At 38.9% G+C, this 27,720-nt stretch overlaps 1 protein-coding gene across 3 annotated transcripts; it reads left to right on the top strand.

Annotated features, from left to right (window-relative positions):
• The first annotated feature begins 62 nt into the window (after positions 1-62).
• Positions 63-27,720, top strand: MC5R (melanocortin 5 receptor). 3 transcript variants are annotated; one of them, XM_060613131.3, is made up of 4 exons: positions 77-1,081; positions 7,049-7,146; positions 11,838-12,002; positions 26,717-27,720. In XM_060613131.3, exon 4 carries the CDS (start codon positions 26,743-26,745, stop codon positions 27,718-27,720), a length of 978 nt encoding a protein of 325 aa, XP_060469114.3. In that variant the 5' UTR covers positions 77-1,081; positions 7,049-7,146; positions 11,838-12,002; positions 26,717-26,742. The 3 variants fall into 3 exon arrangements, 2 of the variants coding, with proteins under 2 accessions (XP_060469114.3, XP_060469113.3); XM_060613130.3 differs by lacking the exon at positions 11,838-12,002 and having other exon boundaries at positions 79-1,081; XR_009604223.3 differs by lacking the exons at positions 7,049-7,146; positions 11,838-12,002; positions 26,717-27,720 and adding an exon at positions 1,907-2,899 and having other exon boundaries at positions 63-1,081.

Raw genomic sequence — 27,720 nt, 5'->3', positions numbered from 1 at the left:
AAATTATTCTCAAAGGGGTTTTTATATGAGACAATGCTTTCTGAATATTACTTCTTTTTTCTTTTGTCTGGAAATAGCCTCTTCTTGATATATATTTTCTGAAAATAGAAATTCATGTCAAGATACTACATTACTCAACTGATCTATCATTTCATTCCACAAAAGCCTTGTAACTTCAATTGGAGATGGGCATGCCATTTGAACTCCTGTCCACATGGATTAGAACCTATTTATACATGGATATGGCTGCTGTTGCTTCTTAGAGTCATACAGTGTTTCATTTAAAAACAGATTGTTCCAGGTAACATAAAATGTAAAAATGAATGGTGAAAAGGAAAGTGTTTTTAGAGTTCCAACTCATCCCTTTTAATTTTTCTTTATTAGAAATTTGTTTTTACATAAGCCACATTGGATTTAGACTTGTAAAATCCTAGTGCCACCACTTTCTAACTGTGTGGCCTTGAGCATATTAATCATATTGAACTTCAGCTTCAGTATCTGTAAAATGAGGATAACCCCTTCTTTGTATATGTACAAATGTATGTATATGATGCATATGCCATATACCATATACACAATATACAGTTATTCTCAAATTTTACTGTGTCTAAGATAAGGAGCTAATTAAAGCCACAGAATCCTAGGCAAGTCTCCCAGAGTTTCTGATTCAGAGGCCTGAAAGATCCTCTGAAATCTGTATTTGTAATAAGCTTCTCAGGTAAATCTAATGCAGATGGTTCATGGTCTGCACTTTAAGAAATGCTGCCATAGATCCTAAGTTCCTTGGATTATAAACATATTTCTAGGAGTTTTGTACTTCCCATGACCTCCTCATGACATGTGTGCTGTAATACAGCCTTGTGACATCAAAGGTCATGCTCATCCTTTCCATGCTGCTTTGTGATCTAGCTACCTTGACATTCATGCCTCTCTGGGCTGTACAAGCATGGTTGGCAGCTGAACACTAGGACTCCAGGTCCATGTAGACTCCAGTCAGATTCAAAGCCCTAGAGAGAGAATCCATTGGCCATCTTACGTCATGAGCTGACCTCCATGAAGAGAAGGAAGGTCTGGATTGCAGGTGGGAATTTCTTCTCTTTTCACTCATATAAATTTGCTTATTCTTCACATTTTCCATTATGAAAATAAAACCTTGGGCAGTAGAGCACCAATTCAGGGAATTGGAAGGAAGGGTAGAGCCCGTGTCTCACAGGTAATGGAAACCTTAGAAAATATATTCTCAACACCTTATGTTTGGCATATTGTTACTCTCCAAATCTCCAACCCCTTTTCTTCCTTAGTTGGCCAACTTTTCTGCCCACTTCCCTCACCACATCGTATTTCTGAGGATTATTTCTTTATATATAATGTTTTTTTTTTTTTTTTTCCATTTCCCTTCCTATACCCTAAACTAGATTTCTTTGAGTTTAGAAAGGGGTAAAGAAGAAATGTCAGGGTGGTGTCTCCAGTATTTAGATTATAAAGAAGAGGAAGATTTGACTTATTGCAATTGGCAGTTGAAATTGGATACAGTTATGCCTGATTTTCTCAAACTCTTGAGTTTTCTGAGAAAGGATTTACAGTATGGCTAAAATTTCTATGAATCATTTAAAAAATTCATTTTTTTAATGTGTGACTGAGCTGGAATATGGAGTACCCATGGCCTAGAGGGTCTCAATTGCCCAGGTACTTTCATCTAACTGCTCATCTCATACCCAAACACACATATAGAAAGAGAGAGAAAATCTTGATTATTTCTCTTCTCCCTACCAAGTGACCAGTAGGTAAGTCAATTTTGGAAAGAATGTTTTGATAGTTGTCTCTGAGGTATTGGCAACCAGGAAAGATAGTCAATTGTTAATAGACTCTTAACAAGACTTTTCTTTCTCCTCCCCGCCCCCCCAAGATTACACAGAATGGAATATTGAAAGAACTGACTTTGGTTTCCAGTTCAACATGCAAAACTTTAGAAGTTGTCAGTCTCATCCTTACAACAAGAAAAAAGCTGAATAACACCAATTCATGATAAAAACTATCAGAAAACTAGGAATAGACCATGTTATGCTATCTGTTAGCTAATTAAAATTTAAATAAAAATTGAAAAAAGAGAAAACTAGGAATAGAGGGCAACTTCCTCATTTTGATAAAGAACATCTACAAAAAATTTACTGCTTACATTATATATAATGGTGAGAGACTGGATAGTTTTCTGTTAAGATTGGGAGAAAGACAAGGATATTCCTTCTCATCACTCTTATTAAACAACATACTGAAAGTCGTAGCTGATGAAATAAGACAGAAAAGGAAATATACGGTATAGAGATTGGGAAGGAAGAAATAAAACTATCCTTTTTCTCAAGTGACATGATTGTCTGTGTAGAAGATCCCAAAGATTTGACAAAAATACTCCTGGAACTGATAAACAATTGTAGTAAAATAATGTGAGGTTAATATACAAAAATAAATCACTTTCCTATATACTAGCAATGAACAACTGGAATTTGAAATGAGAAACACAACGCCATTTACATTAGCACCAGGGAAAAGCACAAATCTAACAAAATATGTATACTATGAATTGAGTTATATCTTCCCAAAATTCATGTTGAACCCCTACCCCCTCAATGTGACTGTATTTGGAGATAGGTCTTCAGGAGCTAATTAAGGTTAAAAAAGATCATAAAGATGGGGCTCTAATGCACAAAGGATAGGACTGTGGCCTTGAAGAAGAGGAAGAGAGAAATATCTGTGTCTCACCACTGTGTAAGGACACAGCAAGAAGGTAGCTGTCTACAAGGCAAGAAGAGGATTCTCACCAGAAACTAAATCAGCCAGAACCTTGACCTTGGACTTCTAGCCTTCAGAACTTTAAGAAATAAATTTTGTGTTGTCTAAGCCACTCAGAGTATCATATTTTGTTATTGCAAACTGAGCAGACTAGGACAATGTACAAGATCTATATGAGGAAAACTACAGAACTTTGATGATGGAAGTCAAAGATGATTTAAATAAGTTAGAGAGATGTTCTATTTTCATTAATATTGTTTAGATGCCAGGTCTTCCCAATTTGATCTATAGATTTAACACAATTCCAATCAACATCTTAACAACTTATTTTGTAGATCTCACCAAATTGATTCTAAAGTCTTTACAGAAAGGTAATATGCCCAGAATAGCCAAGACACTACTGAAGAAGAACAAAGTCAGAAGACTGATTTTACCTGACCTCAAAACTTAACTTTATAGTTAAGTGATCACATTGTGGTGTTGGTGAAAGAATACATGTATTTGTCAGGGTTCTCCAAAGAAACAGAACCAAGAAATAAACCTACAGAAAATATACTCAACTGATCTTTGACAACAGAGGAAAGGCAGGTCAATGGAGAAAGGATCATCTTTTCTTTAAAAAAAATTTTTTTAATGTTTTATTTATTTTTGAGACAGAGACAGAGCATGAGCAGGGGACGGTCAGAGAGAGAGGGAGACACAGAATCCGAAGCAGGCTCCAGGCTCTGAGCTGTCAGCACAGAGCCCAATGTGGGGCTTAACTCACGAACTGTGAGATCATGACCTGAGCTGAAGTCGGATGCTTAACCGACTGAGCCACCCAGGCGCCCCAGGATCATCTTTGCAACTTTTCAAAGGATAGTGCTGGAACAACTGGATATCCATATGCAAAAAAATGAATCAAGTTTTATATATATATACATACATATGTACATATATATATAAAACTATATATAACTATATATATAGTTAATTATATCATATATATAGATGGTTATATGTATATATATACAGTTATGTATTTATAATATACATAATATATATATATATGGTTTTGTTTATACAGATATAGATATTATGGAGGATGATAAATCCCATGATCTACCATTTTCAAAGAGGTGGCTCAGGGAAGCCAGGGTGCAGTTGCAGTCCAAACCCAAGAACCTGAGAACCAGGGGAGCCAAGATGTAAATCCCAAATGAGTCTGAAGGCCCAAGAACTAAGAGTGTTGATGTTCAAGGGTAGGAGGAAATTGATGTTCCAATTCATAGAAAGCAAATACACACTTCCTCTGCATTTTTTGTTCTGTTCAGGCCCTCAGTGAATGGATGATGCCCACCAGCATTGGTGAGAGCGGATTTTCTTTACTTAGTCTAGGATTCAATGCTAATCTCTTACACATCCAGAAATAGTTATACCAGCTATCTTGGCATCCCTTAAATTGACACATAAAATTAATCATCACAGTAGACAAATAGATCAATGTATTCAATGTATTCAATCACCACAGAGAAAAGGGGCCAGAAATAAACCCACACAATATATACTCAACTGATCTTTGACAACAGAGGAGAGACAATTCAATGTAGAAAGGATCATCAACTTTTCAAACGACATCCATATGCAAAAAAAAAAAAAAAAAATCAAGATATTGAGTCTACACCTTTCAAAAATCAACTCTAAAAGTATAGGTCCAAAGGTAAAATGATACAACTTGTAGGAGATAATATAGGAGATGATCTAGATGACTTGGGGTTAGCAATAAGTTTATAGATATATACCAAAAGCATGACCCATGAAGGAAAAAAATTGATAAGCTTATCTTCATTAAAATTAAAAACTTCTGCTCTGCAAATGACACTGTTAAAGAATAAAAAGACAAGCCACAGGCTGGTAGGAAATACTTGCAAAACTTGTATCTGATAAAGGACTTGTATCCGAAGTATCTGAAATATACAAAGAACTTTGCATAAAAAATATACAAAGAACTCTCAAATTTCAACAGTAAAACAAACATCCCAACTACACAATGGGCAAAATGTCTGAACAGACATTTTACCAAAGAAGATATACAGATATCAAAGTATATAAAAAAGATGCTCAACATCATATTTTATGACATATGCAATTAGGGAATTACAAATTAAAACAACAAGATGCTACTACATACCTATTAGAGTGACTAAAATCCAAAATACCAACAACAAATGCTGATGAGGATGCGAAGCAACAGGAGCTCTCATTTATTTCTGGTGGGAATGCAAAATAGTGCAGCCACTTTAGAAGACAGTTTGATGGTTTCTTACAAAATTAAGCATACTCTTACAATAGAATCCAGCGATAACACTCCTAGGTGTTTACCCAAATGAATGGAAAACTTATTTCCACACAAAAACCTGCACAAACCACACAAAAACAAATGGCATTTTTTATTTTTAAGTTTTTATTTAAATTCTAGTTAACATACCATGTAATATTAGTTTCAGGTGTACAATATTGTGATTCAACACTTCCATACACCAGATGCTCATCACAACAACGCACACAAATGTTTATAACAGCTTTATTCAGAGTTGACAAAATCTGGAAGCAACCAAGATGTCCTGCAATAGGTGAATGTATAAACAATTGTGGCATATCTATACAATGAAATATTATTTAGTGATAAAAAAGAAATGAGCTATTAAGCCATGAAGAGACATGGAGGAAACAAATGCATATTCCTAAGTGAAAGGAGCCAATCTGAAAACGCTCTGTACTGTATGATTACAACTCTATGACATTCTGGAAAAAGCAAAAGTATAGAGATAATAAAAAGATCAGTAGTTACTAGAGGTGTAGGAGTGGGGAATGAGGAATACATGGAACACAGGACATTTATAAGGCAGTAAAACTATTCTGTATGGTACTGTAATGGAGGGTAAATGGCATCTTACATTTGTCAAAACTCACGGAATGTACAACATCAAGAGTTAGGCAGTGGTGGGAGCCCAATAAGTTCTCTGTGCCTCTAGTGGGCCCCTTTTAAGGCATTGACAACAAATAAGTAAATGAATTTCTGCTAGTTTTAGAGGGTGCACATCCATAATTCTGTGCTTCAAAGACACGCTTGGATGAGCAAGTCATTGACACATGAGCTATCTGCCACCTGGGATTTGGATCACATAGGCCTTGGGACTTCAATTGCAATAGCAGGAACCTATCTAGGTTCAGTTCCATAATACTTAATAATGACATTTTTTTGGTCACAAACGATTAAGCGGCAGGTGCTATTAGACCAGTGTCTAGAATTTGTTAATGTGTGTTGGACATTCAATCAAAAAATGTCTGATGAGTAATATGTAGAAACAATATCTATTTGTACTTGGCACATAAAACTTGGTTCTGTCCCAACCTGAGCTCTTCTAAAAGAAATAAACTTTTTCCAATTCCTCCAATAAAAAGAACCCAAAGAAGCTCTATCTGGTACCATGTTCCTCCATTCACCAAATTGCCAGTCCCTTTATCAATTTGGTATCCCATCCATTTTCTAGCCAGGAGGACCTAAGGTCAATTGTTGGACTTTTCCTGGATTCCTGGTGTTTGAATCCTTATGCTAAATATTCAATTACTTGACATACTTTAGACAATTTCTTGTAACAAAAAGCAGCTTATCAGAGAGCATCTATGACAAACATTACACTGCACAAGGACCCAGTCAAGAAAGTAGATGGGAGTTGAAGTCAGTCTGCTTCTTAGGCTGTCCATCAGTGTTGGTAGGGGTGAGGGGCTATCTTCCTGGAAGGAGGGATGGCTTTTTCTGATTTCCACAAAGCCATTGTTCAATAACCAAGCTATGTGTCAGTGTGGCTGTCTGCCCAGAGGAGACCCCTTTTCCTAATTTGTATCACACCATCATATAAACTAGCTATGATTTAGTGACATATTTAAGGATGGGAAATTTGATATGGCACCCTGTTCAATATATTACAAAATTCTGACTCAGTATATATCTTTATTGGGTTGCACTATCTTTTCAGCTTTTGTTTGAAAATATCAGGCTATGAAGGTGCTAGCTCAGGGAAGTAAGTCTTCCCCCAAATTCTTCAATGTGATGAAAGAGAAAGAAAACCATTATTAGAAGCTGCAATGGTTAATCTCTGAACTGAAAATGACTGACATAGATGTAGTTCTAGTAGGATTGGACCCAGGAGTGTTGTTAAACCATATACTAAACAGTGTACTCAGAAATTTATCCCTCTGAAGCAGTCTTGTATTTCAGAGACTTCAGAAGATTCCAGAAGTTGGAGCAGTTTCCTGAGATTTTTAATGGCTCCCACCACAGATATCTGCAGAGGGTGCTTTTTCCTAGCTTTATAGGTAAGTGCAAACTTTGAAGCACTGAACAAAAGTAACAGCCTATGGGTGCTGTGGATGCTGACTAAGATAGTGGGAATCAGCTCTTCCCAGGGGCTTTTTTGCATGGCAGCTTTTTTGTGAATGATTGTCTTTGCTCATTCACAACATAGTCATGCACTGTCACAATGGTAAAAACCATGCACATCTTGAAGAACACAGGAACATTAGCAACTTGGGAAGAGAGCTATGCCATTTACAATGAATTCCACTGCAAGCCAAAGGAACCTTGGCTCAGGCTAGCTTAAGAACAAGAAATTAATGATCTCCTATACAAGTTGTCCAGTAGTGGAATAGGTTTAGAGTTGGTTGACTCAGAGGCTAATCAAATTCCCAGGTTGTTTCTGTCTCTCTCTTCTACCATACACAACGAAGACCTCACCTTCATGCTTACTAGAAGTTGCTTCAGCAGTCCCAGAGTTTCATGCACACTTGATGCTGCCTCCCAAAGAAAGAAGAACCCTGTTTTGTTTTGTTGCTGTTGTTGTTTTGTAGCTCTCTTAGAAGCCCTTCAGCAGATTCTTCTCCTATTTTATTGACTAGAATTAGCAAAACCATGAGGCCCACTCCTGGGACTGGGTATGGTAGGGAGACAGCTTCCTGTAAGGAATGTGGTTGGCAGTGGGTGGGGGGAATGGATCCCTGAACACAGTCCAGAATCTATAGGGAAGGATAAAGGATGAAAACCCCCAAACTCCTAAGCAAGAAAATTTAAGTGCTGCTGTGGAAGATTCCTATACCAAAGCTAATGCATCAGTGGATTTGATTTCCATCTCATTCTCTAGTCTTTAAGAACCACACTGGAAAAGACTGGACGAAATAGTGCCTGTGAGAGCTTAAGATCTCCTAGTGTCACACATTCAGAGTTTTAAAAATAGTTCCTGAGCTTTACTTTCAGTAGAATCTGTACTTAACATTCTTACATCTGCAGATAGACTTCAAGTATTTAGATTTCAGGGTTAGGACAGAGACTATGAAATCCATATATGATTCAATTTGTGAAATTTAACTCTTAGAACAATTATTGGGTCCTGAAAGTTGCACTTCCACTAATCCCTAAAGTTCTGAATGTACCAGTCTTAGGTGAAATAGTGATGAATAATAATTTTATTAGGGAAAATTAGACTCCCAACTTGCCAGGAATGCAACATGCTTTTTGTTCAGCTATTTTGTTACCTCCTTTGTTTAAGATAGAATAGAAGGTTCTCAGAAAATGAATGCTAGAACTCTTCTTCTTAACTTCCAGGTTTTGTCTGAATATTTGGGAGATTTAGACTTTCATGGGGCTGCCTAAGTAGTGCCATCTGTGATCAGGAGAGGGCAGCAAAGAGTCATCTGAGTCAGGCCTCTGAGGGCCAGTCTGCCAGTCTGCCCAGGAATCAATTAAGGAACCAAGGGAAAATCCCAGCCTCAGTTGATACCAGCAGAAATCAGGGAAGATTTAGAGCTAAAGCAGAGTCCAAAGCATGTGTATTGCAACAGGGTTGAGGTTAAATGGTGCTAGAATCCAGGAGGAATAATCGCATCAGGAGGGGCTTATATTTCCAAAACAAAAACTGGTGTTAGCAAAGTGAAAACTGGCAAATTTGAGTCAGATAGAAGTCAGGCCAGAGGGATTGGGTTGGATCAGAGAGTTATAAAAGGTTAATTATATTGATGGTTTGAGGTGAGATGCAACATTTTTATTTTAAAAATACTGGGGTGCCTGGATGACTCAGTGGGTTAAGGGTCTGACTCTTAAATTTGGCTCAGGTCTTGATCCCAGGGTTGTGGGACCCAGCTCCACTTTGGGCTCTGCATTGAGCATGGAGACTGCTTAAGATTCTCTCTCTCCTCCCCTCTGCCCCATTCCCCTGCTCACACACTCTCTCTCTAAAATAAAAAAATAAATAAAAATAACATTTGTAGTTTATAATTACAAATATAAAATATCTTCACTATAGAAAATCTGGAAACTAGAGAAAAAGACACAGAAGAAAATAAAACTCATTTGGAATTGTTAACTCATCAGAGGTAACAGTGCTGGTATATATTCAATCAGTTAATCATGTATTTGCCCAAATAAAATTGAGATCATGCATTTAACCATATACTATCAACATTTCTCTTTGCTATTAAATATTTTTCCAAATCATTTTAAAAACTGTCTTCATAACATTCCACCATATGGATGTGTCACGAAGCGTTTAGTATGTGCTGTCTAGTCCTCTGGAGGTCATCCTGGAACTGCTTTGCACTGATTGATGTCAAACCTCATCAGATGCTCCAGATCAGGCATGATAAAATAAATACATTCAAAGCTTGGGAAATTAAGAAAAAAACAAATCATTGCTGAGCCCAGTACCCTAGTCCATTTTTATTTTTGTATATTTCCTCCTAGTCTTTGTCCAAATGCATAAATATTTTAACATGATTACAATCATTATGTACCTTTGAATCTTATTATATTATAAACATTTTAAAGCTGATTAATGATTTTCCAAATTTTTAATGACAGGGTAATATTTCTGTCAGTAGACACACAATGATTCAATTAGTCATTATCCTATTGCTTCTTTTTGGTATTATGAATAATTCTTCAATGAACATCTTTATGATATTGCCCTTATCTTTTATTATTTGGAACATATCCTTAAGCAAAGTCTTTCAAGGGGGTGATAGAGTCTGCTTAAACTCTAGTAGTAATGTAAAATTTCTTGACTTACACATTGAGAGTGGATCAAAAAAGGTTTTTGACAGTGGATTTGGATTGATTTTGTTACTTAATTATTTTTTAAATTGATTTCATTTTTATTCCTAGAAAACATGTCAATTGGATAGAGGCACAATTTAGAAAAGAAAAAAGCTGATTTTAAGTGAGATGAGACAGTAATTGATTTTTACAGAGGTATTTTTGAGTAGATGATCTTTTCCTTCCATATGCAGCCATAGAGACTTGAGAGGACTAAGACACACTCATAAAAAATAACTAAAAATATACTTGGCAAAGTCTTTTCACATTAGATTTTCCTTATGTGTAAATTTTTATTTTTATTTATTTTTACTTTTTAATGTTTATTTATTTTTGAGAGAGAGAGGGAGGGAGACAGAGAGAGTGGGGGAGGGCCAGAGAGAGAGACAGAGACACAGAATCCCAAGCAGGCTTCAGTCTCTGAGCTGTCAGCACAGAGCCCCACGTGGGGCCCGAACCCATGAGCCGTGAGATCATGACCTGAACCAAAGTCATACGCTTAACTGACTGAGCCACCCAGGCGCCCCTCCCTTATGTGTAAATTTTTTAATTTATGTGTAAGTTTTTTAAAGGCCAAGACCAGTTTTATGTATGTACTAGATTATGTGTGATAAATAAGGAAATTCAAGAAGTAAATGGAAAACTATGAAAACTCTTCCTTAGTTTTATATATCTCTCCTTGGACTAATTTATGTTCAGTACAGTATTTAGTAAATGATGTTTGATAGGATGGGTCCAAAAGCTAAGATCCTAACAAACCTTTTTCCATAAGAATTCCCACAAAAATGGAAAGCACAAGCCACAGAATGGATCCAGAATGCTTTTGGCTCATTGTCATTGCTCACATTATCTATTGCAATAGCAATTGTAAGAGAGTTCATGGCTAAAACATCAAATTAATAAACATAGTTTCTAAAAACTTATAAAATATATAACAACAAAAACAAACAGGTAAAATATATATATTTTTAATTTTAATTTATTTTGAGAGAGAGCATATGTGAATGGAGGAGTGGCAGAGGGAGAGGGAGAGAAAGAATCCCAAGCAGACTCCATGCCCAGTATGGAGCCCTATGTGAGATAATGACCTTAGCTGAAATCAAGAGTTTGATACCTAATTGGTTGAGCCACCCAGGTGCCCCACCAAGAAGTAAAATCTTAATAACAATGACCACCTTGCTGTAAAAACTGAGGAAAGATATTCTTAGCATCACATCCTGATTTTTCTCTCTCTTATCACTTACCTCCTCTTCACATCTTTCCATGCTCAGAGGAGGAAAGCTGATGTTAAATTTGTCCTATATTTTTAGATTTATATTAATTTTCTATTATTTATTCCTGAAACCATTGATTTCTTAGAAATTAAACATATTTTCAAACATTATAATTCTTTCAACTGTTCTCCAGGTTACAGCCAAAGTAATACTGCCACACGCACTGAAACTTCAATGTGTGGCTTTCAAAGGTCAAAACCTTTCCCTCCTTTTCAGATGTGACCAAAAGTGTGAATGAAACACTTCATGGCCATTGCTTAGAGTATATCCTCTTTCTGAGTACTGCATGACCCCTCCAGTCCTAGTGGGAAGGTGTGGGGCCCTACTGCCAAGCTTGTATCAAGGGAAGACCTACCTGGCCAAGGCTGATTGGCCCATAGCTAGATCAATGATCTATGTGCTGGGCCAATCTGATAAGGTTTTGAATTTGAGTACAGAGACTTGTTATGACATTCTACATCACTGTTCAGCAAATATTTACTCCATTTCTCTTTCCCCTACATTCTGATGCTGAGCGTGACCATGCAATTTGCGTTGGCAAATGGAATATTAGCAGATGGGTTACAATCATAGGCATTAATTATGTTTGCATGTCTTGACTTGTTAATGTTTGCATGTTTTGACTTGTTTCTTACACTCTCTGGTGGTAGGAGGCCATGCCCAGGTCACCACTGTGCCTTCATCTTGACCTCAGGATGAAGTAGGGAGATACTCATGGTAGCCAGTGGAGCAAGGACTGAGCAGAACTGAAAAACCCTCTAGTCTGAAGTCTTGGAGCCTGATGTCTGGTGTAGCCTGGTGGGGCTGCAATTGAAGTGAGCATGAAAATAGGTTATTTTTATTTTAAGCCTCTGTATTTTAGTGTGCTTTATTATGTAGCATTATTGAGACAATAACTGACTCATAAACTAGGAATTATTTTATTGTGTTTCTTGGAGATGACATGTCATTCAGCCTGGGCTTGAAGTGGCCATTTTGGGACACTGTAAGCTAGTGAACAAGTAGAGAGAACTGCAGCTATCTCTTGTTCCTTTCCCCATTGGAATGTATTCCTTGTTTCTTGAGGACTGATTTTTAAGTGGTAGAGAAATAGAACTCTTAGTCAAATGTATGATGTGTATTTTTCCCCAATGTCTTCTAGACATTATTTTTCCATTAGACTAGAATTTTGTAATGCAGGAGACCAGTATCTTGAGTACACTTTGTTGGTAAATGTAAGGAAGGACTATATAGTGATTTAATGGAAAGTGGCACTGGATTTAAATGTTTATAATAAATTCAAAGGAAGGAAATTCTACTTTCCTTTCAAAGTAGTCACAATGTAAAATGAGAACAAAGTGAAAGCTATTCAACTTGAAAGCTGTTGAAGTTGTTAAATACTCAGAGAATATTGTAAAAAATGCACTTTCCTGCTTGCAGATGTACAAAAGGACTTTCTGGAGATTCATGAAAACATAACAGTCTACATTGATCAGTGGGCTTATTGGTTAGTTGAAAACATAGTCAATGAGCTAGATGGAATCCCAGTCTTCTTGATGTGAGAAAAAGATTTTTTTCCATAAATGAGTTTGTATCACTGTATTTATGAAACTATCAATGTACTTATACCTTTTATAAAATGTCAAAACAGAAAAATCCTTGAGTTGCTATGTAAGAATTCAGATGTTCTGTGCTACTGTAGGATAGTCAAGACAAAAGAGAGTGTGCAATAGAATTTTAAGGATGGTAGGATCCTTTTAGTTGCAAATGTAAGAAAGCCAAATCAAATTTATCTAAATAATGAAGATAATGTATTAACTCATGTAACTGAAAGTCCTGAAAATGTTGGTCTTGAAGAAGGGCTGGACCTGGTCAGTCAACATCAATCAGATCCTGTTTTGGCTCCTACCGTTAGGCTCAGTCCTAAGGCTGGCTGTCCTTGGGTTGGCTGTCCTATTATTTAACTATTAATAGGACTACATAGTTAGGGCTTTAAATCATACTTAGCAGGGGAGATAGAGTGCACCTTTTGTGGTAGCTACCACCAATAGAAAATAAAATTCCTTCTCAGAAGTCCCTGAGAAATGTCTGCTTTCCTCTTGTTTTCCTGAATTGGGTCGCATGGTTAGTCTCCAACGAATCCTGTGGCTAATGGTTAATCAAGGCCACACTGAGTTCACCTGAATGGGAAGAAGAAAGGGAAATGTCAGGCTAATGCTGATTATGGGGCCACGGAGGAGAGTCCTGCAACCAGGAAGTCTATAATCTACTAGGGAAGATGTCAGACAGATAATTATAATACAGGGAGATCAGAAGGGGGCAACCACTTGCATTGTAAGGATATCTTTGCAAAGACTCTCAGCAGGAGGTACTGGCCTGGATCTAAAAGAATGAATAAGAATTTAGTGGACAAAGGAGGAGAGAAAGAAAGAATTTTGGGTAGAGGGAGCATCATGTTATAAAACAAAACAAAACAAAACAAAACAAAACAAAACAGTTTTATTGGGAAGCCTGAAGTATAGAAGAAACTTCTTGAATAAAAATTGGCAAGGTAGCCACAAGAACAGTAAGAAAAGATTTAAAAAGTGGCAGAGGCTTTCCTCTCAGATCTTGTGGCTAACTTCCTAATGATTATCTGAATGTTGACCTAAGAAATTTCTATATGCCCCTCCAGTGAGCAATACAGTATCTTACACACACATTGAGTAAGTTGTTTGTTCATTAGGATTTATATGCTTCTAAAAGGGGAGAACTTTCTCCATTCAGTTTTTTCTCTAAGATCCTTAGCTTTATACCAAATACAAAGATGGTTATTAAATCTGGTTTAAAGTTGAGACATACATAGGATTTTAAAACTTACCCTCCTCAAGGACTTACAGAGTCTTGACTTACATAGCTTGATGTGACATGGCATTACAGAGACCATGTCTTTCTGGTGGTCAGAACAAAACAAACTTGAAAACAGTAAAAAAAAACAAATAAAATTTAAAAGCCCCAAACTCCACACCAAACCCCAAACTCCATGTCCTCCCTTTCTTACCTGAGAAGGAACATGGTAGTGTTGGTGTGATGATACGCATTGTACTGTCCAGTGTCTCTTTGTTCAGGGCCATCTTTGGTTTTCAGTCTTGGTGTGCAGGTGGGTCTACAGGATGACTTTATAATTTTGCTGCTACTGCAAAGAGTTTGGTCCAAGCAGAATCAGCCCAATCACAGGATACTGGGTGGATATAGAGACACAGCCCAGGGACCTATCTGTCTTATTGTGAGGCATTGCCACTGACTTGCAACCTTCTTCACTCTTGAGCTCCTCTTGTTTCATCTTATGACTGTATTGATCTGCTTAGGACCTTGCAAGGCTTCCTGTTGCTCTTAGAATGAGGTCCTAAGCTTTCACCACAACCTACAAAATAAGGCATGGTCTGGTTCTGCTTCCTCCCCAGCACCTCAGGCTCCAGTCACCTGGAATTCCCCCCAATCCTCAAAGAAATCAACTCCTCCAATCTCAGTGCATTCATGCCCCCTGAAGTGCTTCCTTGAACACTATGCTCCCACCTATGGCTGTCCTTACCTACCTACCTCTGCCCATTTGCCTCTAACCCACTTTGCTCAAGTCCTCCCTCTTCTCTTCTCTGGCTGGCTTCTGGAGTCCTGAATTTCCTACTCTATAGCATGTGACTAAGTCACAAGATTGAAGACACTAGACTGTGTGTTAAGCATAGTTGTGGTTAAAAACTGGATTCAGGTCCTGATTTTATCATCAGTTGGAGTCAGTCACACAACTGCTCTGAGCTTCAGTTTCCTCATCTGTAAGATGGTGCTAAGTATATTGACTCCCAGGTTTCTGGGAGAATTTGCTGAGAATCTGGACATGCAGAACATGGTAGGCTTTCAATAAATGTTTCAATAAATGTAGGAAATCTGGTGCATATTTAGGACTCCACTGTCTATTGTTCATATATGAACAGGGGAATGTGTGTATATGCAGGCATGAGCTTGGGAGCAAGAAGACCTGGCCTCAACAGCTGGTACCACCACTTATTAACCATGTGATGTCAGAAAATTCATTTAGCTTTTCTGAACCCCAAAGTCCCTAACTATGAAAATGGCAATAACATTAATAACTCCCAGGGTTGCTATGAGGATCAAGTGAGTTAATACAGGAAAATGTTTTATAAACCTTGAAGTTAAAAATACTGTAATCTACATTTATGCAATTATTATTTGTTCTATCAGTGTTTAATCAGGTAAGTTTTGTCTCTGTAGCAGGACTCTAAGTCCCATTGGCTGGACCCATGATGGCATTTAACATGGACCTCAGCACAGCAATCATATACAATAAGAGTTTGCTGAAAATCTAACCCACAATGAGATATCATCTCATGCCTGTTAGGATGACTATTGCCAAAAAGACAAGAGGTAGTAAGTGTCAGCAAGGATGTGGAGAAAAGGGACCCCTTGTGCACTGTTGGTGGGAATGTAAATTGGTGCAGCCCCTCTGGAAAACAGTGGGAAAAACTGTCTCCTAGTTTATTTAACAAAGTCAAGGTAACTTAAATAGCAAAATCTGATAAAGACAGGGAAAAGACAAAAAAAAAAAAAACAAAAAAAAACCTGCAAAGCAAATCCAATAGCATTTTAAAAGATTAAGCCTGGAGAGGGGCAAACATGGCGGAGAAGTAGGGGGATCCATACTTCCAGTGTCTCTCAAACAAAGAAGGGCTGAAGCCAAAGGACTTTGAATCTCAAGAGTCTGGGAGGAAAAGAGACAGAGTCTACCAGGGAGAAACTGGGACAACCTGATGGGCCAGAGGTGGGTGATTGTGAACTGGGGGGTGGGGGGGGGGAGAAAATGGACTACATAGGCACAGAGGAGAGGGATCCCCTTCTGCGGAGAGACAAAGGGAAGAAAAGAGTGGCTGGGGAAGCGTAGGACTATAGCTGGACAAGAGAAAAAACCTCAGACTGGGACAGAGAGGGATCCCATCTCTTACTGCAGGGCTTTCTTTGGACTGAGGCCAGCTGCCCTATTCACACACCTGGGGATGAGGGGAGCCACCTCTGGGTTTGGTGGTAGGTCAGTGGTGCAGTCCACAGCAGAAGAAACAAGTCTCCTCCCCTGAAGTGTTGTGGCACAGAACAAAACCAGCTAGGACCACATATCCAACAGCATCAAGAGGCACTTCCCCAGTACTGGGGCGCACAGAGCAGGAGTTTAAGTCCCAGCCAACGCTGGGGCACAGGAGTCTCGTCTGCTCCCGAGGCACAGTGATGATAGCTCCAAAGGAGTGATTTGGGACACTGGGTTGTGGAGAAGAGACTGGGGGGTTGCCATTTTTCTCCCCATCACCACCAAGGCGGGGCCTCAGAGATCAGTCCGATGGACCCACAATGGAGGCGGGACCAGCCTGCATCAAACCACACCCCTCCATGCCAGTGTATCTACTGGAACAGGATAGACGCTGTGGAACCAGATGGACCCCTTCTCCAGACCAGCGCTGCTGCATTTCTGGATCAATTCTAGAACAATTCTTCTTATATAGATATATTCTCCTTTCCATTTCTCCTTCTTATCTCTTTCCTCCTCTAGGCTGGGTACTCTGGTTATTGGTTTGTTTAAACAGACACATTTAATCCATTCTCTTGATACATGTTCCACTCCTCCTTCTTTACTTTCCTTTCTCTCTCTGGAGTAATCAAGCCATATAGTTTGTCTGGGTAACTTTATCTTCGTTCCCCCCTCCCCCGCCTCCTTCCTTATTTTCCTTTCTCTCTCTCTGAATTAACCCTTTTAGTCTCTCTGCCTGGTTAATGTTTATTTTTTCTTTTTCCCTGCCCCTGTCATTTCTCTCTTTGTATGTGCTCTTCCATCAGCACCACCTCCACCCTGTTCTTGTAGCTGTTGTTTCTGGTTTTTTGCTTTTGTTTTTAGTTTTTTAGTTTTTGTTTATTTGTTTGTGTGTTTGTTTGTTTGTTTGTAGTGTGTTTTTGTTTCCTGTTTGTCTGTCTGTTTGTTTTCCTTTCCAGAGCTACTTCAAGGAACAAATCAAAGCATACCTTGTGAAGGGTCCAAAGCATCACTACGAGCAGGGAAATAAAAAACTAAAGTCACAACAACAGAGAGCAAGTAACACTCTCCAAAAAAACACCTCCTGAAGGGCTAGGCCCTGGACAGTGTATGAACACCCTTTAATATGGCAGTACTTGCAAGTGAAGAACACATAACAAGCTTTTAAAACTCATAAGGGACAGAAAACTAGCCAAAATGACGAAACAGAAGAATTCTCCTTAAAAGAAATTCAAGGAAGAAGTGACGGCTAAAGAATTGATCAAAACAGGTATAAACAACATAACTTAACAAGAATTTAGAATAATAGCCATAAAATTAATGGCTGGGTGTTGTAGACTCTAAGTCTAAAGTTCTCTTTTGGCAGCAAAAGAGTGGACATAGGATTAAAGCAAGACATGGCTAATGTCTGGGAAAAGACAAGAGTCCCGAATAAGAGTCCTTTGCCCATATTTATTAAGATCAGAAGGCTTACAAATGTGATGAGTGTGTACAAAGAGACAAAGAAACTGGGAACATTAACTTGGGGACATGAAGGAAAAGGGGAGTTTTGAAGATGTACAGTGTTTGGGGTTTGGGTCAATGTGAAACAAAATCCTGGTGCTGGGCAGATGGGCAGATGGCTATTAATGGCAGACAGGAGGCGCTGTGTCTATTTAACTTAGCTAGCTAGGGGATGAGGCAGATAGGGGAAATAAACTTAGGGTTAACAAGACACCTTTTCTTTTGTTAACCATTTCTGCTCTGGGCTGCTTCACATCCAGCGCAGTGGTCTATAGTCCAATTCACCAGTTTATGTAACTTGGCACTTTCCTCCTGTGAGAGGAGATTTTCTGTTATAGTACTAAATTGGGGGGCGTTTTCGCCCTGCATGCCTGATCTTGCTTACCTCAATATATCCTTGTATTGGGAGTCTTTGCTCCCATTCCTATTTTGGGCCTTTGCCACTCCCTTTCTATCCTGGGGTCTCTGCAACCCCTTTATATGTTGGAATGCCAATCAGGTTTACCCAAACTTGGGTGTAAGCATTCTATGGCTTTGTATTTCTTTATGCCTTATTAACCCATTGTTTTATGCCCAGGGGATTACTAAGCTTATCACCAACAGCTGGGCTTGAAAAAAGGCCTAGAAGATAGCAGAGAATCTATTGTTGTAGAGATAAAGGGACTAAAAAATCATCAAGATGAATTTAAAAATGCTATAAATGAGGTGCAAAATAAAATGGAGGCAGCAACAGCGCAGATTGAAGAGGCAGAAGGAAGAAAAGGTGAATTAGAAGATAAAATTATGGAAAAACATGAAGCTGAGAAAAATAGAGATAAAAAAAATCCAGGATCACGAGGGGAGAATTAGAGAACTAAGTGATTCAATCAAACAGAACAATATCCGTATCATGGGAATTCCAGAAGAAGAAGAAGAGAAAGGGGGTGAAGGTATACTTCATAGCTGAGAACTCCAATCTGGGAGGAAACAGACATTGAAATCCAAGAGGCACAGAGAACTCCCTTCAGACATAACTTGAATCCATCTTCTGCAAGACATATCATAGTGAAACTGGCAAAATACAAAGATAAAGAGGAAAATCTGAAAGCAGCTAGGGATAAACAGGCTCTAACTTACAAAGGTAGACACATAAGAGTAGCAGCAGACCTATCTACTGAAACTTGGCAGCCCAGAAAGGAATGGCAGGAAATCTTCAATGTGATGAACAGAAAAAAAAAAAATATACAGCCAAGAATCCTTTATCCAGCAAACCTGTCATTAAGAATAGAAGGAGAGATAAAGGTTTTCCCAAACAGACAAAAACTGAAGGAATTCATCACCACTAAACCAGCCCTACAAGAGATCCTAAGGGGGACCCTGTGAGTGAAATGTTTCAAGGACCACAAAGTACCAGAGACATCACTACAAGCATGAAACCTATAGATAACACAATGACTCTAAACCCGTATCTTTCCATAATAATACTGAATGTAAATGGACTAAATGCTCCAATCAAAAGACATACGGTATCAGAATGGATAAAAAAAGAGACCCATCTATTTGCTGTCTATAAGAGATCCATTTTAGACCTGAGGACCCCTTCAGATTGAAAGGAGGGGATGGAGAAATACCTACCTTGCTACTGGAAATCAAAAGAAAGCTGCAGTAGCCATATTCATATCAGACAAACTAGACTTTAAATTAAAGGCTGTAACAAGAGATGAAGAAGGGCATTATATAATAATTACAGGGTCTATGCATCAGGAAGAGCTAACATAAATGTCTATGCGCCAGATACAGGAGCCCCCAAATATATAAAACAATTAATTGCAAATATAAGCAATCTTATTGGTAAGAATGTGGTAATTGCAGGGGACTTTTATACTCCACTTACAACAATGGAAAGATCATCTAGACAGAAAATCAGTAAAGAAACAATGGCCCTGAAGGATACACTGGACCAGATGGGCTTGACAGATATTTAGAACTCTACACCCCAAAGCAGCAGAATACACTTTCTTCTCGAGTGCACATGAAACATTCTCCAAGATAGATCACATACTGGGTCACAAAACAGCCCTCAATAAATATAAAAGAATCGGGATCATATCTGCACATTTTCAGATCACAATGCTATGAAACTTGTAATTAACCACAGGAAAAATTCTGGAAAACCTCCAAAAGCATGGGGGTTAAAGAACATCCTAAAGAATGAATGGGTAAACCAAGCAATTAGAGAAGAAATTTTAAAAAAATATGGAAACAAATGAAAATGAAAATACTTTGCAATCAAGGCCTAACTCAAGAAACAAGAAAAATACCAAAAACAAAATCTAACAGCACACCTAAAGGAACTAGAAGCAGAATAGCAAAGAAACCGCAAACCCAGCAGAAGAAGAGAAATAATAAAGATCAGAGCAGAAATAAACAACACATAATCCAAACAAACAAACAAACAAACACTAGCACAGATCAATGAAACCAAGAGTTGGTTTTTTGAAAACATAACCAAAATGTAGAAACCTCTAGCCAGGCTTCTCAAAAAGAAAAGAGAGAGGACCAAAGTAGATAAAATCATGAATGTAAATGGATTTATTACAACCAATCCCTCAGAAATATAAGCAAGGAGTAATTATCAGAATTATCAGAAATATTATCAAGGAGTACTATGAAAAATTGTATTCCAACAAACTGGATAACCTGGACGAAATGGACAAATTCCTAAACACCCACACACTACCAAAACTCAAATGGGAAGAAATAGAAAATTTGAACATTCCCATAACTAGTGGAGAAATTGAATCAGTTATCAAAAATCTCCCAACAATAAGAGTCCAGGACCAGATGGCTCCCCTGGGGAATTCTACCAGACACTTAAAGCAGAGTTAATACCTATCCTTCTCAAGCTGTTCCAAAAAATAGAAAGGGGAGGAAAACTTCTGGACTCATTCTATGAAGCCAGCATTACTTTGATTCCCAAACCAGACAGAGACCCAGAAAAAAAAAAAAAAAAGGGAACTACAGGCCAATATCCCTGATGAATATGGACGCAAAAATTCTCAATAAGATACTAGCGAATTGAATTCAACAGCACATAAAAAGAATTATTCACCATGATCAAGTGGGATTCATTCCTGGACTGCAGGGTTGGTTCAATGTTTGCAAATCAATCAATGTGATAGATCACATTAAAAAAAGAAAAGATGAGAACCTTATAATCCTGTCAATAGATGCAGAAAAATACAACATTGACAAAATACAGCATCCTTTCTTAATAAAAACCCTCAAGAAAGTCGCGATAGAAGGAACATACTTAAACATCATAAAATCCATTTATGAAAAGCCCACAGCTAATATCATCCTCAATAGGGAAAACCTGAGAGCTTTCCTCCTGAGATCAGGAACACGACAGGGATGTCCACTCTCACCACTGTTGTTAAACATAGTGCTGGAAGTCCTAGCATCAGCAATCAGACAACAAAATGAAATAAAAGACATCAAAATTAACAAAGATAAAGTCACACTTTCACTTTTCGCAGAGGACAGGATACTCTACATGGGAAAACTGAAAGACTCCACTGAAAGGCTGCTAGAACTGATACATGAATTCAGCAAAGTTGCAGGGTATAAAATCAATGTACAGAAATCGGGTGCATTCCTATAGACCAATAATGAAGCAACAGAAAGGGAAATGAAGAAACTGATCCTATTCACAATTGCACTAAGAACCATAAAATACTTAAGAATAAACTTAACCAAATATATAAAAGATCGGTATGCTGAAAACTATAGAAAGCTTATGAAGGAAATTGAAGAAGACACAATGAAAAGGAAAAACATCCCATGCCCATGGATTGGAAGAATAAATATTGTTAAAATGTCAATACTACCCAAAGCAATCTACACATTTAATGCAACCCAATCAAAATTGCACGAGCATTCTTCTCAAAACTAGAATAAACAATCCTGAAATTTTTATGGAACCACAGAAAACCCAAATAGGCAAAGTAATATTGAAGATAAAAATCAAAGAAGGAGGCATCACAATCCCAGACTTTAGCCTCTACTACAAACTGTAATCATCAAGGCAGTATGGTACTGGCACAAAGACAGACACATAGACCGATGGAATAGAATAGAGACCCCAGAATTGGACCCACAAATGTATGGCCAACTAATCTTTGACAAAGCAGGAAAGAGTATCCAATGGAAAAAAAGTCTCTTTAACAAATGGTGCTGGGAGAACTGGACAGCAACATGCAGAAGAATGAAATTAGACCACTTTCTTACACCATACACAAAAATAAACTCAAAATGGATGAAGGACCTGAAGGACCTGAAGGACCTGAATATGAGACAGGAAACCATCAAAACCCTAGAGGAGAAAGCAGGCCTCAGCCACAGCAATTTCTTAGTTGACACACCTCCAAAAGCAAGGGAATTAAAAGCAAAAATGAACTATTGGGACCTCATCAAGATACAAAGCTTCTGCACTGCAAAGGAAACAATCAACAAAACTAAAAGGCAATCGACAGAATGGGGAAAGGTATTTGCAAGTGACATATTGGATAAAGGACTAGTATCCAAAAATCTATAAAGAACTCACCGAACTCCACACCAGAAAAACAAATAATCCAGTGAAGAAATGGGCAGAAGACATGAATAGACACTTTTCCAAAGAAGACATCCAGATGGCCAATAGGCACATGAAAATATGCTCAGCATCACTCATCATCAGGGAAATACAAATCAAAACCACACTCAGATACCATCTAACGCTGGTCAGAGTGGGTAACAGAATAAATCAGGAAACTATAGAGGCTGGCAAGGATGTGAAGAAACGGGAACCCTCTTGCACTGCTGGTGGGAATGCAAACTGGTGTAACCACTCTGGAAAACAGTGTGGAGTTTCCTCAAAAAATTAAAAATAGAACTACCCTATGACCCAGCAATAACACTGCTGGGAATTTACCCAAGGGATACAGGAGTGCTGATACATAGGGGCACTTGTACCCCAATGTTTATAGCAGCACTTCCAACAATGGCCAAATTATGGAAAAAGCCTAACTTTCCATCAACTGACGAATGGATAAAGAAGATGTGGTTTATACATAAATGGAATACTACTTGGTAATGAAAAAGAATGAAATCTGGCCATTTGCAGCAATGTGGGTGGAAGTGGATGGTATTATGCTAATGGAAATAAGCCAGGCAGAGAAAGACAGATACCATATGTTTTCACTCACATGTGGATCTTGAGAAACTTAACAGAATACCATGAGGGAGGGAAAGGGGGAAAAAAAGTTACAGGGAGGGAAGGTGGCAAACCATAAGAGACTCTTAAATACTCAGGACAAACTGAGGATTGGTTGGGGGTGAGGGAGAGGGGAAAGTGAGTGATGGGCATGGAGGAGGGCTCTTGTTGGGATGAGCACTGGGTGTTGTATGGAAACCAATTTGACAATAAATTATATTTCAAAAAATAAAAAAATATAAAGAATAGTAGTTGAACAACACACAGAAAAACTTGTTTACAATAAAAAGTTTTTTCCACAAAAAAATAAATAAATAAAAATAAAAGATTAAGTCTGGTAATAACCGGGGTTACTTGCACTGGGCATCAAGCTGGGGAATTGCTTGGACTCTGGACTCAGACTGCCAGGGTTCTTGCCTAACTGTGCTTCCTGCCAGTGTCAGGAACTTGAGTTTGCCATGTCACCTCTCTATGCATTGTGGAACAAGATTGGTAATAGGACCGACTTCCTGGTAAGGATTAAGGTAATTCATGTACTGAGTATCTGCGCATAGGCTTAGAGATAACATATGACCATCATCAAAGACAGCCATGCCATGTAGTCCAGACAATTATCTTTAATAGAAACCTCTAGTTTTACTATTTTGTTGGGAAACCAGGATCTTTTGAACAGCCTTCTGTGATCTAGAATATGAGGGACAAATAGAGAATGCTTGAATCTTATGTTTTGTCAGCCATTCCCTTTGTGGAAACAAGCACTACTATTCTCAGCGAAAGAAATCTCTTCACAAAATCCCATCCTATGGCTCTCAAAATGGCACTAAGACACTAGTGTCACTGGACCACTTAGTTTGTGGCCTTGTATTCCCAGTTGGAAAGGTTGTCTGATCAAGTGTGAAGCTCTAGTCACATTTCTGGTAGTAAAGCAGCCCTGAACATTTCAGCCCTGGGCTTGTCCTGGCAGTACTTGTGCATCTTTCTCTTGGGTTGTGTGATAAAGATCCTTTTGAGAGAAGAGGTCAGTGTTTTAGGTAGCAGAGGTCTTGAAACCATTGCCAAAAGCCAGGATATTTGGCCAGAGGAATGTATATTTTCTTCTTTTTCTAGTGGCAGACAGTCTTGAGCCAACAAAGGGGTGTGTAATCAGAGTCACAATTGAGGGCTTCCTAGACTCTGGTTTCTCAGTGATAAGGGAGCCTCAGGTCGGCTGAGGAAAAAGTGCAAGCTAGGGCAGCCTCCTCCCACCCCCTGCTGCTAGGTGAGATGTCTGTGATATTCCTCAGGCACTCTTGGTTGCCCAAGGCCAAAGAAAGGAAAGAAAAGAAATGGCGAACTGACAGAGATCACAGTCATACAGGACATGGGTCTCCATCAGTTTACAAATATCTTAGTAAATTACAAGAAAAAGGCAATCTTATCAACAGCTTAATCTCCAGAAACCTATAAACTCAGTTTCCTGGAGTCCCAACATCACCCCTCCATGATATGGGGAACAAAGGCAAGAAGGAAATGACAGGTAAAATTAAGTTTCCTCATAACCTGCAGCCCATTGGTAGATACTTGAGGCTGGCAGAGTAAAAAGTTTCTCCAGGAACTCCCTACTGTCTTAATTTAATGTTTTGCTACAGGGAAAAACAACCTTAGCTTGACAATAGCTAGGACTCCAGTATCTTGTGAATCTTCCTTAGCATATGAAAATCCCATTGAAAACTTCCCCTTGACTTTACCTCCCCCAACTCCCAAATATATAACCACAGGGTCCGATGCAGCTCTTTCTGCCTGCAGGTCCTGTCCCATGCCTTAATAAAATACATTTTTGCACCAAAGAGGTCTTCAAGTATTCTTTCTTGGTCCATTGGCTCCTGATCCCCCACTATCACTGCAAAAATCTCATCACCTGGGACTGGCTGTCCTGGATAGAAGGACTTAACAGGGATCGGAGAAGCTGAGCTGTCACACTTTCTGACAGCATTTGCATCAGTGCATAAGAGAAAAAGAAAAAGAAGCAATGTCAAAAAGAACAACTAGCTAGAAAATACATCCGAATGCACTTTTGGGGAAAGATTATCCACAAATAGGAGAACACCGTTCTATGCAAGTCACCAGAGCTCCAAAGGCCAATGGCCAGAGCTACCAGGAGGGGCATGCTCTGTCTCTGACCACTAGGTGGTAGCTCAGCCCCTGACTGAGAAGAGAGAAGGCACAGACTCTCATCTAGAGGAGGCGGCGACAGAGAGGCGGGCCTGCTAGGCTGCATAAAGGCAAGGGAACTGTGACTGAGGCTCAAGCTGCCTCAGCACTTTGTTCAGAAGATCCTATCCTAGGGTGATGGCATTTAGCCTGTGGATGCCAGGTACCCAGGCTGAGCTAGCATCTCCAGTGAAGAGCCCAAGGGCTGCTGTGCAAGAGAAGAAGCACGAGGGAGCACTGGTAAATAGCCAAACTTTCTATTAAAATTGCCTTGAAAGGAATGCAAAATCATGTCTAACCTACATGTAGGAGGCAGGTAACTGGTTATTTAAACAATCTGATATGATGTTTAACATAATAATACAATTGGTCATTATCTCTGAGATAGAATTAGACATAAATAACAAATGATTACTGTTCAATGCCTACTTTGTATCGATGATGAGAAGAGAATGCTGACAGAAATTCTAACTCTCTCCCTAGATGTGGTCTGAGTTCGGAGGACAAAGGCATTTGTGAATATAAATCATGGGAGAGAAACTGAGCAATAAAAGAGTGAAGTATCTTGCTCTAGGATTTGGCAAATTTAAATCCCTTGTTTCTTTGTACTGTGCTTCTGGGAATTTTAAATCTGTTAATCACACTTTGTGGAATTTCAAATGCAGAAGTCAGGGAAAATATTTATAAAGTTAAAAACAGCATTCTGTGAGCTCCAATTTTAACACATGTGCAATCTAAATTTACGTATTGAAGACAGTAACTTTTTATATGTAATTATGCTCAGATTAACAGATCACAGTAGTTAGTCCTAGTTACAACTAGGGAGACTGAGTCCTACCAGGTTTTAGAAGTGTGTGAGGACAAACGTTGACAAGACACCTGTCTTTTCTCTCTTAAGAGAACGTGGGCCTGTATATCATTTAGAAATCTGTGCTCGCTTGAGAAAAATGCAGTCCATAGCCTCAGAAATGTAAAAATCAGACTGGAAGGGACTTTGTAGGTTATGAGTTTGGTACACTTTTAAGAGCAAACTTGGGTGACAGGACAACAAGCATAAAAAGTGAAACCATTCTGGGCACACTGAGATGTCTGGTCATTCCAGTAAGAGGTATGTGAAAGAATGGAAACTCAAAGGCAGAGGAGGATGGTGAAAATTCTAAGCCTGTGTGCATGTTGGAGAGACACTATTCCAGGGTTCCAGGCAGACTGGGACACACTAGCCTCATGCTAATGTGTTGAGCCTATTCAACCTTATTCTTAGGTTGTGCTAGCTTTTGGCATGCTGTTGTACTTCTTTGGTGGACTGTTGACCTCTCAGAATCATGGATTAAAACCCGTTTTACAGGGGCACCTGTGGCTCAGTCGGTTAAGTGTCCGACTTCAGCTCAGGTCATGATCTCACAGTGAGTTGGAGCCCTGAGTCAGGCTCTGTACTGACAGTTCAGAGCCTGGAGCCTGCTTGATTCTGTGTCTCCCTCTCTGCCCCTCCCCCACTTACTCTCTGTCTCTCAAAAATGAATAAATGTTAAAAAATTAAAAAAAAACCTGTTTTACAGTAAATTTGTTGCCAAGAAGAGGAGCAATGAATTCCTCATTTCACGTGCTTTTCTTGGATCTCAACCTGAATGCCACAGAAGGCAACTTTTCAGGACCAAATGTCAAGAACAAATCTTCCCCATGTGAAGAGATGGGCATCGCTGTGGAAGTGTTTCTGACTCTGGGTCTCATCAGCCTCTTGGAGAACATCTTGGTCATAGGTGCCATAGTGAAGAACAAGAACTTGCACTCCCCCATGTATTTCTTTGTGTGCAGTTTAGCAGTAGCTGACATGCTGGTGAGCATGTCTAACACCTGGGAGACCATTACCATATATTTAATAAATAATAAGCACCTGGTGATAGCAGATGCCTTTGTGCGTCACATTGACAATGTGTTTGACTCCATGATCTGCATTTCTGTGGTGGCCTCCATGTGCAGTTTGCTGGCCATTGCAGTGGATAGGTATGTCACCATCTTCTATGCTCTGCGCTACCACCACATCATGACAGTGAAGCGTTCTGGGGTAATTATTGCATGTATCTGGACCTTTTGCACAGGCTGTGGCATTGTTTTCATCATTTACTATGAATCCACTTATGTCATCATTTGCCTCATCTCCATGTTCTTTACCATGTTGTTCCTCATGGCGTCTCTATATATACACATGTTCCTCCTGGCAAGGGCTCATGTCAAGCGGATAGCAGCTCTCCGTGGATACAGCTCCGTGCGGCAAATGACCAGCATGAAAGGAGCTGTCACCCTGACCATGCTGCTGGGCATTTTTATCGTGTGCTGGGCTCCGTTCTTTCTCCATCTTATTTTGATGATTTCTTGCCCCCAGAACCTCTACTGTTCTTGCTTTATGTCTTACTTTAATATGTACCTTATACTCATCATGTGTAATTCTGTGATTGATCCTCTGATATATGCCTTCCGCAGCCAGGAGATGAGGAAGTCCTTTAAAGAGATTATTTGTTGCCATACCTTCAGAATACCCTGTAGGTTCCTTGGCAGGTATTAA

The sequence above is a fragment of the Panthera onca genome, chromosome D3 (assembly GCF_046562875.1).
Source record: "Panthera onca isolate mPanOnc1 chromosome D3, mPanOnc1 haplotype 2, whole genome shotgun sequence".
NCBI classification, from domain to species: domain Eukaryota; kingdom Metazoa; phylum Chordata; class Mammalia; order Carnivora; family Felidae; genus Panthera; species Panthera onca.
The sequence above is the reverse complement of the archived record's forward strand: the minus strand, read 5'-3'. Positions and strand labels throughout refer to the sequence as shown.